The sequence below is a fragment of the Pezoporus occidentalis genome, unplaced genomic scaffold (genome assembly GCF_034315485.1).
Source record: "Pezoporus occidentalis ecotype Australia unplaced genomic scaffold, CSIRO_AGI_Poc_V1 ctg71, whole genome shotgun sequence".
NCBI lineage: Eukaryota > Metazoa > Chordata > Aves > Psittaciformes > Psittacidae > Pezoporus > Pezoporus occidentalis.
This window is the reverse complement of record NW_026916062.1, coordinates 615,479-627,434: the sequence shown is the minus strand read 5'-3', so window position 1 is coordinate 627,434 and position 11,956 is coordinate 615,479. Positions and strand designations below refer to the sequence as shown.

General features: G+C 40.0%; 1 protein-coding gene across 4 annotated transcripts in view; it reads right to left on the bottom strand.

Moving 5' to 3' along the window:
• Nucleotides 1-1,276: 1,276 nt before the first annotated feature.
• Nucleotides 1,277-11,956, bottom strand: part of UBE2K (ubiquitin conjugating enzyme E2 K) — a 43,867-nt gene continuing 33,187 nt past the window's right edge. For all 4 annotated transcript variants that reach the window (XM_062642404.1, XM_062642400.1, XM_062642402.1 and 1 more), the window contains 3 exons: nt 10,332-10,431; nt 6,777-6,905; nt 1,277-6,436 (listed from right to left, as the gene is read on the bottom strand). In XM_062642404.1, the coding sequence (XP_062498388.1) occupies nt 6,362-6,436; nt 6,777-6,905; nt 10,332-10,421 (294 nt within the window). In that variant the 5' untranslated portion in view covers nt 10,422-10,431 and the 3' untranslated portion in view covers nt 1,277-6,361. The remainder of the gene's footprint in view (nt 6,437-6,776; nt 6,906-10,331; nt 10,432-11,956) is intronic.

Genomic DNA, 11,956 nt, shown 5'->3' with positions numbered 1-11,956 from the left:
GTTTCTCTCCCACCTTCTCCCTAGAACCACCAGGCTCATTTTCCCCTCCCCATCCCAGGCAATTACCCTTTATTTTACACCAGGCTGTCACAAACCCACCTAAAGGCTTAATGTATTTCAACACAAAGTAGCCACTAAGTGAAGCAATGTAATTTATTTGACATTATACCAGACACGGGTGCTCCAGATCCAGACTTGACCTTAAAACAATTTAAAATCCTGGATATGCTGCATTGGCAGTCAGAGTTACCTGCCCGAGAGCTAAACGTGTCCATGCCAGCTACTGAAACAGAGAATTAAGTACAGGAGAAGTTGAGCTAGTAAAGCACTGTCAGTCCATGACAACTGTGAACTCGCTTCCAGTGCTGGGGTGCTGGAAGAGATGGCAGGGCTGCAAGTGTTTCAGTATAAAGCAGCTCTCAGTTACTCATATTACAGCAGTGTCTAATTACAACAATTAGGGATATGGATTTAAGCAATGTTTTTCTCAATTAATGGGCAGCCCCAGCCGAGGGGCTGGGGAATGCTCCCCCTCCCTCTTAATGAACAAGGCACCACAATACAACATAGCTCCTGATGGCAGCAAGTGTAAAGAAACAAACAACAACCGCCCCACACCACTGTTTGAACATCATAAATTGGGCAGCACTGTCCCAACTGGCAGAACCTGCCCAGACACCTGCAGAACCCACGCAGAGCCACACACACCTGAGCCCTGTAACAACACGCTACAGCCAGTGTTACTCCCAGCTCATGGCTTCAGCTGCGCAGACTCCATCTTTCAAACCACTTTACTCCATTTAACAAATGTTGACAAATGCCAGAAGCAGTGGATAGTATGTACTGGTGGCAAATACATCCATAGTCATCATCCCTACCACGTTTTACTACAGCCGGGAGACAGTGCTGTCACCCCCCGCATGCAAGCGCTGTAGTTTAGATGAAGTCCGTAGTTTTAAATGCAGAAAGATGAGATGAACACGAGCAGTGCTGGAAAATCCAAAGAAAACTTTCTCCTCTGAGCTGTCTCCCCAGAAACAGCTTTTGAAAGGAGACAGAGGTGCTGCATCTGTACATGTAGTTCTTAGGCTATCACGAGGCAGTCAAGTTGAAGTAACGCACATCATTACACACCTTATATTTACATCATCATCTCCACAACTTTTTCATATGCATCACAAAAACAATCACCCCTTACTCTCTCATAACAGACATGGAGGCAGTAGACCCTGTAACCTCAAAACAACTGGAATTATCAGAAACCAAATGAAAGCTCTTTTCAGGGAAACATGCATTTATTGTGAAGCATTCCCAGTGAAAATCAACATCTTTTAAAATGGGTGTTTATTGAAAAAACCATTTGTGTACAAAAGTGTTGGTGTAGCTTTTATTTTCAAGACAAACCCCACTGACGCTGCATTCCAGCCCACCCGCTCCTCCTGTACAGGAAGTCTGTGCCTTGGGACCCAACCTCCTGCCATGGGTTGTATTGGTCTTTATCTCATATTTTCAATTAGAAAAGTCAGAGGTGCGGATGGAAGAGGTAAGTGAAAGCAGGGCGCTTCAGCAGTTGACATCAGCGTTTGTATGATGGCAGCCTCCTTCAGACACAACAGAGCACCAGCAGCTGCCGTAAAACGGACAAGTACAGCATTTTCACAGTACATTTCCTCGTCTGTCGAGTCATTATCTTAACTCACATTACCAAAGGATGGCTCAGCACCGTAAGCGACCAGCTAGCTATTTAGATGCCTACAAAGCAGGAAACAGCAGAGAAGGAACATCACATCACAGTACAGTGCAGTGCAAATGATTTGCAAGAGTCTGCCCAGTGAGAACAAATCTGAAGTCAAGTTGCTACCTACAGAGCAGTGGAGCTGGAACACCCAAGCAAGAAGCAAACTGCAACCAGGACAGCTGGTCTTGTAAGTAAGTCTAATGATGAGTCTGCTGATGACACTAACACCACAAACGGGAAGAGCAAGCTACATGACTTACTGATGGGTTTGGAATAGATCAGGAAACTGTCAAGAAAGAAGCAACTGCCCCTTTGTCTAGCCATATGGGAAAGCTGTGCCTGGAAAATGAGGACAGGAACAGCAAAACCAGCTGTATGGTCTTCCCAGAACAAGCTTTAGGCACCCAAGGAGCATCTTTACTTTTACACTTTAGCTCCTCAATGCAACAGAGTCCATGATGAAACTCGCTTTTGCTACCTGTTGTTGGGCTGATTGCCCATCAAAGCCACAGGAACCCAATCCCAACCCAGCAGCCACGCTCACTGAGGTGCCCCTCATCAACACAACACAGCAGGAGCTGACACCTCATCTTCTCATTGCATCTGCTCATCAGCAGACGTGATGTTAAACTATCTTTCACCGCTAAAGTATTTAACATCTCCCCCTCTGGGCAAGCCTCCAAGGCCAAGCTGGCTTGTGCTGGTCTTCAGGAAGGAAGTGAGGGACATGCACACCACAAGCTTTCCCTGTGCACTGAAAACGGAACACTCCACCTTCACAGCGCAGGACCAATGCAATAAATAAGAACTCCTACTGGAAACTGTGTGTTGATCTCCCCCTCCGACTCCCTTTCCCTATAAAATAAGCAATCCATATGCTCCGGAGTGCCTATTCTGATTCACAGCTGCTAAGCTTCAATTTGCATAGTTTAAATGTTTCTGTTACCCACCGCATAAAACACAGACTTGACAAGGTAGACCTTCTGTCTGGCTATTTAACTCGGCCTTTCAGACAACAAAACAGATCCTCTATTCCTTGTCAGTGTTCCAACACTAATTCACTTGGAAAACAGTTAAGTACAATGATAATTAAAAAAAAAACAAGACATACTCCTACACCATTAGTACCCAATTGCTCAGATAAATAACACCGAACCAATTATAGTCAAGGCCCCATGTACTCTGTGGCAAGATAACAACAAGAAAAAACAAGTTAAAAGCCTGGGATATGCAGAATGAACAGCGCATGTGCCACAGCTTTCAGAAGGATATGTTCCTAAGTTCGTGTCTCCAAAACGTACCCATTTGTCACACTGAGAACACAGCCTGTTCACAGAAGCAACAGGAGGGAGCCGTGAATCGGCAGCTGGGGGTGGGATGCAGTCAGGGCTTTTGGCACTCACGGGAAGATGAGGCTTTTGGCAAGAGGAAAGGGCATTTCTCTGCCTTTGAACAAAGCTGTACTGCACTCTGAGGAACAGGACGAGATAAGAGTTTCTCGTTCCCCACCAACAAAACAAAACGGGGATAAACCAACTTTCCTGGATGCACATTAGAACGCTCATCAGTGAAATACGACTGATGCTCTGGTAATCAGTAACCACCATTGCCAATACCTGGTTTAGAAAAATGGGGCCATTTAGACTTCAAAATTAGTTTCAAGCCATCTTGTTACATGATACAGGAAGACAATGCAGGATTTATTTGTACTTTGAAACCAACTGCACCCATGTGTTATGTTCTTGTTGTAAGAAAGCAGTAAATGTGCAGCCCAAGTCCACAGCTGGAGTGGAATCCATGGCAACTCCACATCTCAGAGAGCACAGGGCACTGAATATAGTTTAGTCATACAGAAAACAGAACTACCATTTTGTATGTACAAACTCATAATGATAAACTGAACATTAACAGCAAAATTCCCAGGGCTCAGCCCCAGCTGCAGTTAAAACTAACCTCAAACAACATCATCCCTATATTCAACTCTGACTGATAGTTACCAGTACAAAAACATTCCTTATAAAGGACCCGCATGTCAAATTCAGAGGGACTTCAGACTGCAGATGTCTCCTTAATGCTGGGTCGTGTTGCCTTCCCCACTCACTTCTGGAGAAGCTTCTCTTCTGCCAGCACCTGAGCTAGCATTAAAGTATCTTTGCTATCAAGTGCAAGGATGGAGGGCAAAACCCAGTAGCCATCATCTATACATAAGGGGGAAAGGAAAGATGAGTGTTTTGCAGTAGAGAATGAGGTAACTTCATGACAGAAGTAAAACCTAACAGCATTATTTCAGAGGTGACCGTGCTCACCTAAGAACCATTTCCTCTTCCCCCCTTCCCCTGGCTTCCTTTATCCCTTTACATACTGTTGGAAAAACCCGCTGTCCTTCAGAGACTAATCTTATCAAAAGACACATTCAGAACTGGTAAGTTTTACGTCCCCAGGAATGACTTTCAAGTTCCTTCTTTTGATAAACAGCAGTGAAGAACAAGGGAAAGTAGTCAGCAATTTACAATTACCACTAGGGTAAAAAAACCCGGTGTTGATGTAATCAAGAAGTTTTTAGCCTGTATAACAGAAAAGACAGCAACTTGAGATTAACACAAGTGGCATTCTGCCACAGTTTCCTACAGTCCCTGGTTTTCATCTACCAAACCAGCTGAACAGTAGCAGTTCTTGTTAAAAAAATAAATAAATATAAGATGAAAACAACTCACTTCCTTTGGCATCATTGCAAATGATTTACACTAACTCAAGAAAACTGATCATTGACTACCTCTTAAAAAGTAATATGTATAAAGACTAAGCAAATGCATTTAGTATTGCACTGATATGAGTTCAAAGTATTTACTGTCTGTGCCCTGAAATATTTTAGGTTTGGACACACTGGACAGAGCAGTACAGGGAACATCCCTGAACTAGCTACGCCTCTACAGCTCTATTTTCTAGTTCTGTTCCCCTACCACTATGCTCTAGATATTTAACAGGTACAATAATGTTCCTATTTCCTCTAGTATGATTTATAAACAGTGTGTCTATGAAGCGTGAAACTATTTCAACTTGTACTTCATAGCTCCAGAAACCCCCCAGACATGTATTTCCCCACCCCATTAATCCACAGTTTAGGAGAAAAAAAAAACAAGTGTGGAAAAGATGACTTATACAGTACTCCATCACGCACAAGCCCCACTCCCTAGTTTCAGGATTTCTCTGAACTTCCTTGTCAGATATATTCTTAAAACTTAGCATCATATTCACAAAGACATTACGGCTCTCTTTAAATAAATGTACTAGTGTTTGAAGTTGCAAAACTAATAATTTTCAAGCTTTTGCACTCAGGATGAAATGTCATTTTAATACGAATAAAAAGACTGACTGTATGTACAAGTCAAGGTAAGACTTCAGTTCTCATTTATCAGAAACATCAATCCAAAAGAAAGCTAAACCAAGAACACACTTCTACTTCTATGTGCATTTGAAGTATGTACAGAAAAACACCAACACAGCCTCCATGTGTCAAGTAGAGAAAAACGCAAGCAATGATGAATTTTAAAGTACCTGGTAAGCAATCCTTAAATCGAAGCCCAAAATAAAGCTAGAAAACTGCTGCACAAAACAGCTGATTGCATCATATCAAGTACTCAAAGAAAATATTCTTTAATTCTTGGTACACTAGAGAACCAGAGTTTTCCTCCTTCAGACCCACTGAAATCGTTTTATCCAGAATGTACTGAAGAACATTTTACATCTATTTCAAATAAAAAAAAAGAAAAGAAAGAAAACCAGCTCCATCTTTTTGTGCTATATTGAGGCATACTCCTTATGAGAGCGTGTGGAAAACATGATGGATGGAAATCATTACTGATAATTCAAAATGTGTTTTTTAAACGGGAGCCTAGACTACTGTAAATGGCACACATAATAACCAGAGATGATGAAACATGATCTAGTGAGGATTTTCAGCTGTATGATGTTAAGGGAGAGGAGAATTGGGTTTCCCACTTAATCAGCTAGAAAGAAACCAGTTCTGAATAGGTCACCATTTGGAACTTTGGGTAAGTCTTCAAAGTCTTTCAGGAAAAAAATAGTTACAAGAACAATCAAGTATTTCAATGGTGCTCTCTTCAGCAACCCTACCTAATATGTCTATTAAGTACAAGCATGCAAATATAGGTCAATCCACAGGCACATAGGATCCATGTTAAAAACAGTAAGATAGCTGTGATGAGTGGCACCAACAATTTTGATGACTAACACTCAAAAATGTTGCTTTCTGAATTACTAAATCGAAATCCTGAAGCAAGTTCCTGCTAGTCTTCCTCACACTGCTAAACACTAAAGTAGGCATGGTCTTTTTTCCCATTATCTTAGCTGAGCTCAAAGAATTTTTACAATATTTAGTAAGAAAAAAAAATTAAAGTATTTCCCCTTTTTAAATTTACACAGACGTTTAATTAGCTTTATTTACAGAGCGTTTTTTTCAGTCTCCAATAGTGCCTAGATAGCATCATCAGGTAAGAGTGCCAGTTTTAAAAGAGAATCTATATAGAATCCTAAAAATAACAGATGGTGATGCTCCTCCAGAAGGGGCAAGCTGGACTACTGAAGCAGCTCTCTCTACATGGCTCAGTTACTCAGGAGTAATTCTGTTGCAGTCTCTACATCCCATGATTTTGAAGACAAGGCCACTATTACTGCATTCTGCAATGAGAAAGAAAAAAAAGGCAATATTTTCAGTGTGAACCTGCAGCTCTGAGAAGTGGAAAAGTTCACAGATTAATCACAACACATTAGTTCACCATGTGTTAAATCCTAAGAGTTTACAGAAAAACTGCTTCAAAAGGCAGGTGTAGCTCACAAGATTATTAATAATGTTGTATTTTAAAATTTTGATTCTTACAAATAATTAGCAAAGCAAAGATTAGACCGACAAAGGGTCAAGGATACGGCAAGACCACTTCAGTATACTAATGACTCCCTCTATTTAAATACATGTAATTGCTCTGCCCTACTGAAAAATACATAAGTTATATATACTTACCCTATCAAAGCCCATAGCACAAAGGTTTTCTATTTTTTTGGTGTATTCTGGACTAGAAACTGGTGCTCCAGCATACACATGTGCCCAAAGTCGAGCTGTCTGTTTAAACATTTCTGGATTTTGTTTGTACTACACAAGAGAGAGAAGGGAGGAGAAGGGGAAAGTTAAAACAACTCAGCAATCCAACCAAAAAGCAAGATGATATGGCAGATTCCAATCCATCGTTCTTTCTACAACATCATCAGCAGTGCTTCACACCGATCATACTGCTAGTTCAGAGGTGAAATCTGGAGGTGAGGTTTACACATAGAGTAAACCTAGGCAAGCACTTCATTTAATGCGTTTGGCTTTAGGTTAAATTACACGCTATGGGTGTTCTAGTATGTATAAGCACATACTGCTCTCAACTGCACTGATGAAAAGTAGCTATGTTTAGCACAGCAACTGAAAATTTGTATTCAGTGTGGTAGAGCAAAAATTATCCCTATGTTAATATCTCCTGAATGTACATATGCATACTACTCTAAAGTATTTCTGTAATCATTTCAAATATGCCTGGTTTTATACACTTCAAGTAGGTCTGCCGGTTTTCCATCAGGGCTGACGTTTTACTACCAAGCCTCCTCCTGAAAGTAAGTATATTGTATGTGCAAAAGAAGGGCGGAAAAACAGGTGAGTATGTGCAAAAAAAGCCAGGAAGCTGTAACTCTTTTCATGTAAGCTATTAATTATTGGAAAAAAACATCATGCAGGGGATGTAAATCTATTTTACAACAATCTCATCACAAGTTTTCTAATAAACAACTTTACCACAGAGTTTTCAGAACTTGAAAGCCAAGAAAGTGGGTTATCTGTCATAAACTGTACTCAGAAAAGCAATGCATTTTCTATTTTAGCAAATTCTGCATGTAATGTCAAGTTCAAGGGGGTTTTGTATTAAAAAAAAACCACAACAAAACTCTTTCCCTTATTCATTAAAATGCAGGTATTCCCATCTTTGGAGAAATAAATTTAGCTCTAAATAATAAACCAAGGTATTAAGAATTACATTATTTAAATATATAGATGCATTTTGAAGGCAGAAACGTGGCTGATTATCATTGTAAACATTTTATTCATACATGAAAACAATCATTTAATCGATAAAGCACTGTCAAAGTGAATATAATACTTTTACTGCTGTACTTTTTAACCTTACCTCTCCTAAGCAACACACATCAACTACACTGCTTTGTGTGCTTTGTCCACTTCCCACTCATTCTGCTCCACATGATTTGTATATTTACTATCTGACTATTAGCATTGAAACAAACATGGGAGACAATCTATTGTTGGAAATAACTCACTGGGTTGTAAGTACAGTGGTCTGTAATACATGTTTTTGGATGTAATGAGTAGAAAAGAGGAAAGATTAAGTTATGCATTAGTAGCATCCTCAAGTACTATGGTTCTGCTCTTAAGAGATCTTCCCCCAATCATTTTTTTTATATGTATTTCAGAACACTCCCAAGCCTAGAAAGCAACTAACTGAAGTGTGAAGGATTAGTCATAACTGCATAACTGCATCTTATTCAGAACCAGCTTTCAGTGGCCTACAAATAAAATTCCTTTACTTAGGTATCCGTAAATACTCTAGCTTCTCACTGAATTGAGAAAAGCCTAAAGGCACCTCTTACTGATGTCTCTGTGTCAGGAATCTGAGGCAGTCAATGCTGCTGTACTTAAAAAGAAACAGCAACCAGCTGAAGTAGTTCTGACAACTGATAGCTGGTGTCTGAAAATACTGCCGTTATTCCAACAGGATTTCTCCCTGGGATTCAGCTCAAGACCTTGTAGAACACTGCCATTTACCTGGACAGCCTCGCAGTCTAACACACAGTTTAATAAACAAACATGAAAAATAAGCATGGAGGATAACAAGAATAATCTTGTGAATTTCTGGTTTTGGAGAAAAAAAACCCAACCTCAAAACAAACTAGACCCCAGCACCAAATAAAACACACGAAGGAACTGGGTGTTTACTACCAAATCTCTCAAAGATGTTATAATCACTTTTTATCTACACAGACATGCTTGTAACTCAAGGCCAAGCCCCATCAGAGTTTCCATGCAGGTAACTGTAGGGAACAGGAGAAACTGAATCCTCCCCGTAAGCCAGGCCACAGTCCCACTGGACACATCCCCACAAGCACCTGAAAGGCAGCCTGGAAAATTGCTCTTCTGAATCTAGGAAGTTTCATGAAGTTTTCTGCCTGAGAAAACACTCCAGCCCAAAAGCTTCTACAAGTCTGTTAGGATTCCCACACAAAATTCTACCACTCGGCCAGAATGGGAAACGCTATTCTTGTTCTTTGAGAGAAGGAAAAAGTGGGTTTGTTTAATAAAGAGAGGCTGACAGCCTAGGCACACATCTGGCAAGAAAAAACAGTGCAGGGACATGCCTGGTGGCCTTAATAGCCTCTGCAACAATCCTTCCTGCGCAGAGGAATTCAGTCTGACAGAACTGTTCAGGGACATTTGTTCAGAGCAGCCTTAGAAGTACTGCAGAATCCCACAAGCAAACCATTTGTACTACTGAGTACAGTAGTAGCAAACAACTCTCCACACCCAGTAGTGCAAAGGGCAACCTCTAAGTTTCCCTCCAAATCCTGCCAGGTTTGATAAACTGCTAATTTATCATCCTACACAGATTTTACAGGGAAGGTGTGCACACTGCCTCCCTATCTTGGAAGGTCCTGACTTACAGGAGATACAGATGAGACTGATGCTGGAAGAACCTTGTAACTGCTTTGTTCTTTCATTACTGAAATACACACTACTACCAGTTGCTGGGGAAGCCAAGCCTTCTCTCTCTTTTTCCCCCAGAGTAGAAAGGAAAAACAACACACATACTTGGGACTTTGTTGAAAACTCTCAGACTATTAAGTTATGGAATGACTGTTCCCATCTTTCAACAACACTTCAAACAGAATGACATCATTCCTGGTATGGCATCAGACCCAAATGATATTTTATTGGCATTTATGAGTTATTGCTACTGTCTGAAAAGTAACAAACCCTGTCGATTATAGAATTCTGCTAATACAAATTCAACCAGCGACAGTCATCCCAAGTACTTGCAAAGGCAAAAATACACAGAATGCTTCATTCAGATAAATCGCTTCTCAGGATTAAATGCAACAGTAATTCATCTGAAGTCACTATTCATAAAATTGTCATCAAATAAAAGGCTCAACAACATTTATATTCATAGGAAGAGGAGCTACATACCAAGCCATTTTCAAGGAACCCTGTCAAGTCAAAACTTTAAACCAATACAAATTGCTTTTCTTATAATAGAAGCCTTAGATTTTAAAAGCCAGGTTATAGTGGAAGTCATTTTACTATGCTGTTATCTTCCGACATTCCTGGCAAGCTAAATAACTCACACTTACTGCAAGGGAACTTTTCAATAAATTCTTTAAAAATCTTCATCTCCCCCAGGGTTTGGGACCTAATCCGAGTTAGCAATGGTTACAGAAGTGTTACAAATTCACAGTCAACTGAGTATCTTACCTGGTTTGCCACTACTGCATCTTGTGGATCATCTGGTTCTGCGGCTGCCAACAATGCTTGCAGCGATAACAACACCGTTCTTAGAGTCATTGCTGCTGCCCTAAAATTAAATATTTGAAAATGACTTCATCAAATCCCATGCTTGTACTCACCTTTGCTGCTGTACTAGAATCATAGAAGATATGAGGACATGTACACATTTGATATCTAAGAATCATAATTTTAAACTGTTGCAGCTTATAGTTATTAGAATACCACTCTATATATTTCAATAGGGTTTTAAATGTGGACTTTCTTTTTAATATTGCTTTCTTAAGCTTTTGGAAAATAAAGTCCTTGACTTGCAGATTTGACCATGCCCACTTAACAGAATTCAATTTATCTGAAAAATAAAAATGCCACTTTGAAGTTTGTGTTATCCTTCGTTACTACCAGTAACAGCACCCTGCGTAAGGTACATACAGAGCTGCTAGCCCCTGCGTGCTCCCTCTGCTGGCACTCTGCATAGCAAACCACCATATACAGACCTAGGGACCTGTATTTTAAATACTTGTAACATATTAGGAATTTTATACGTTAGGTATCTTTAGCATTACATCGGTTTTAATACGACATTTTGCAGTAAAATGTGAACAATTCAGTGAATTAATACTATAGTAATAAAAAGGTCTGGGTATTACAGAATATGCAATTGAAAATACTAATCTCAGCTTCCTCTCATTTCAACTTCACATGACTGTCAGAAGCAGGAAAACATTCTGTAGTCATGATGGTGCTGTAAAGTCACTCTTTTGCCCTTGTGAAAGAACACTGTTGAAGGTAGCACAGGTCTAGAGTCAGAGCTTCTACGGTTCCAAGTTCTGATAATTAATCTTGATCTCAAGGCATAGTTAGAGACCTCAATAATTTAGTAAGGGAAAACCAAGTATGTTCATAAAAAAAAAATATCAATAAACACTCAGAAAAGTATGAAATGCTTACACATTGTAAATTTGGAAAGTTGTAACTTTTTAAATACACAGTTAAGTTTTGATCATGAATACCACCTCTGATCTACCATTTCAGCATGGCACATACTGGAAGCCAAACAAGGACCCCACAGGATCTGTGGAAGTTTAGTATTTCAGCTGATTTGAAGTGTTAAGCAGACTCTTAATTGCTGTGGCAAAGACAGATGCTCAAACCAATACACAAAACTGCTTACTTTCCATAAGAACTAGTAGAAAGGTAAGTGGGGGAAAACGTGCCATCTTGGATTTGAGTGAAATGTCAGAGGCAAGTTGTGAAACACAGGCATCCAATTTCTTACAGACAAACTGCTCCATTTTCAATCAACGGAAAATAGTTTCTTCTTTTCAAAAGACTGAAAGTAAACGCAGTCTGTTAGAAGAGTCTGACCTGACAGTCCAGATACTTAGGAAACAGTCTGCAAATCTATTTCCAGTCCCAGACTTCAGAAATGTATATATTTTCCACTACTTGGGCACCAGTATTGAGGTATTCCAGCAGAGTACACCGATGAACAGAGAACAGATGCTGGTAAAATGCTTGATGTATGTTTGTGACACCCACATATTATATTCCTAGATCACAGAATCATAGAATGGGCGAGTTGGAAGGGACCT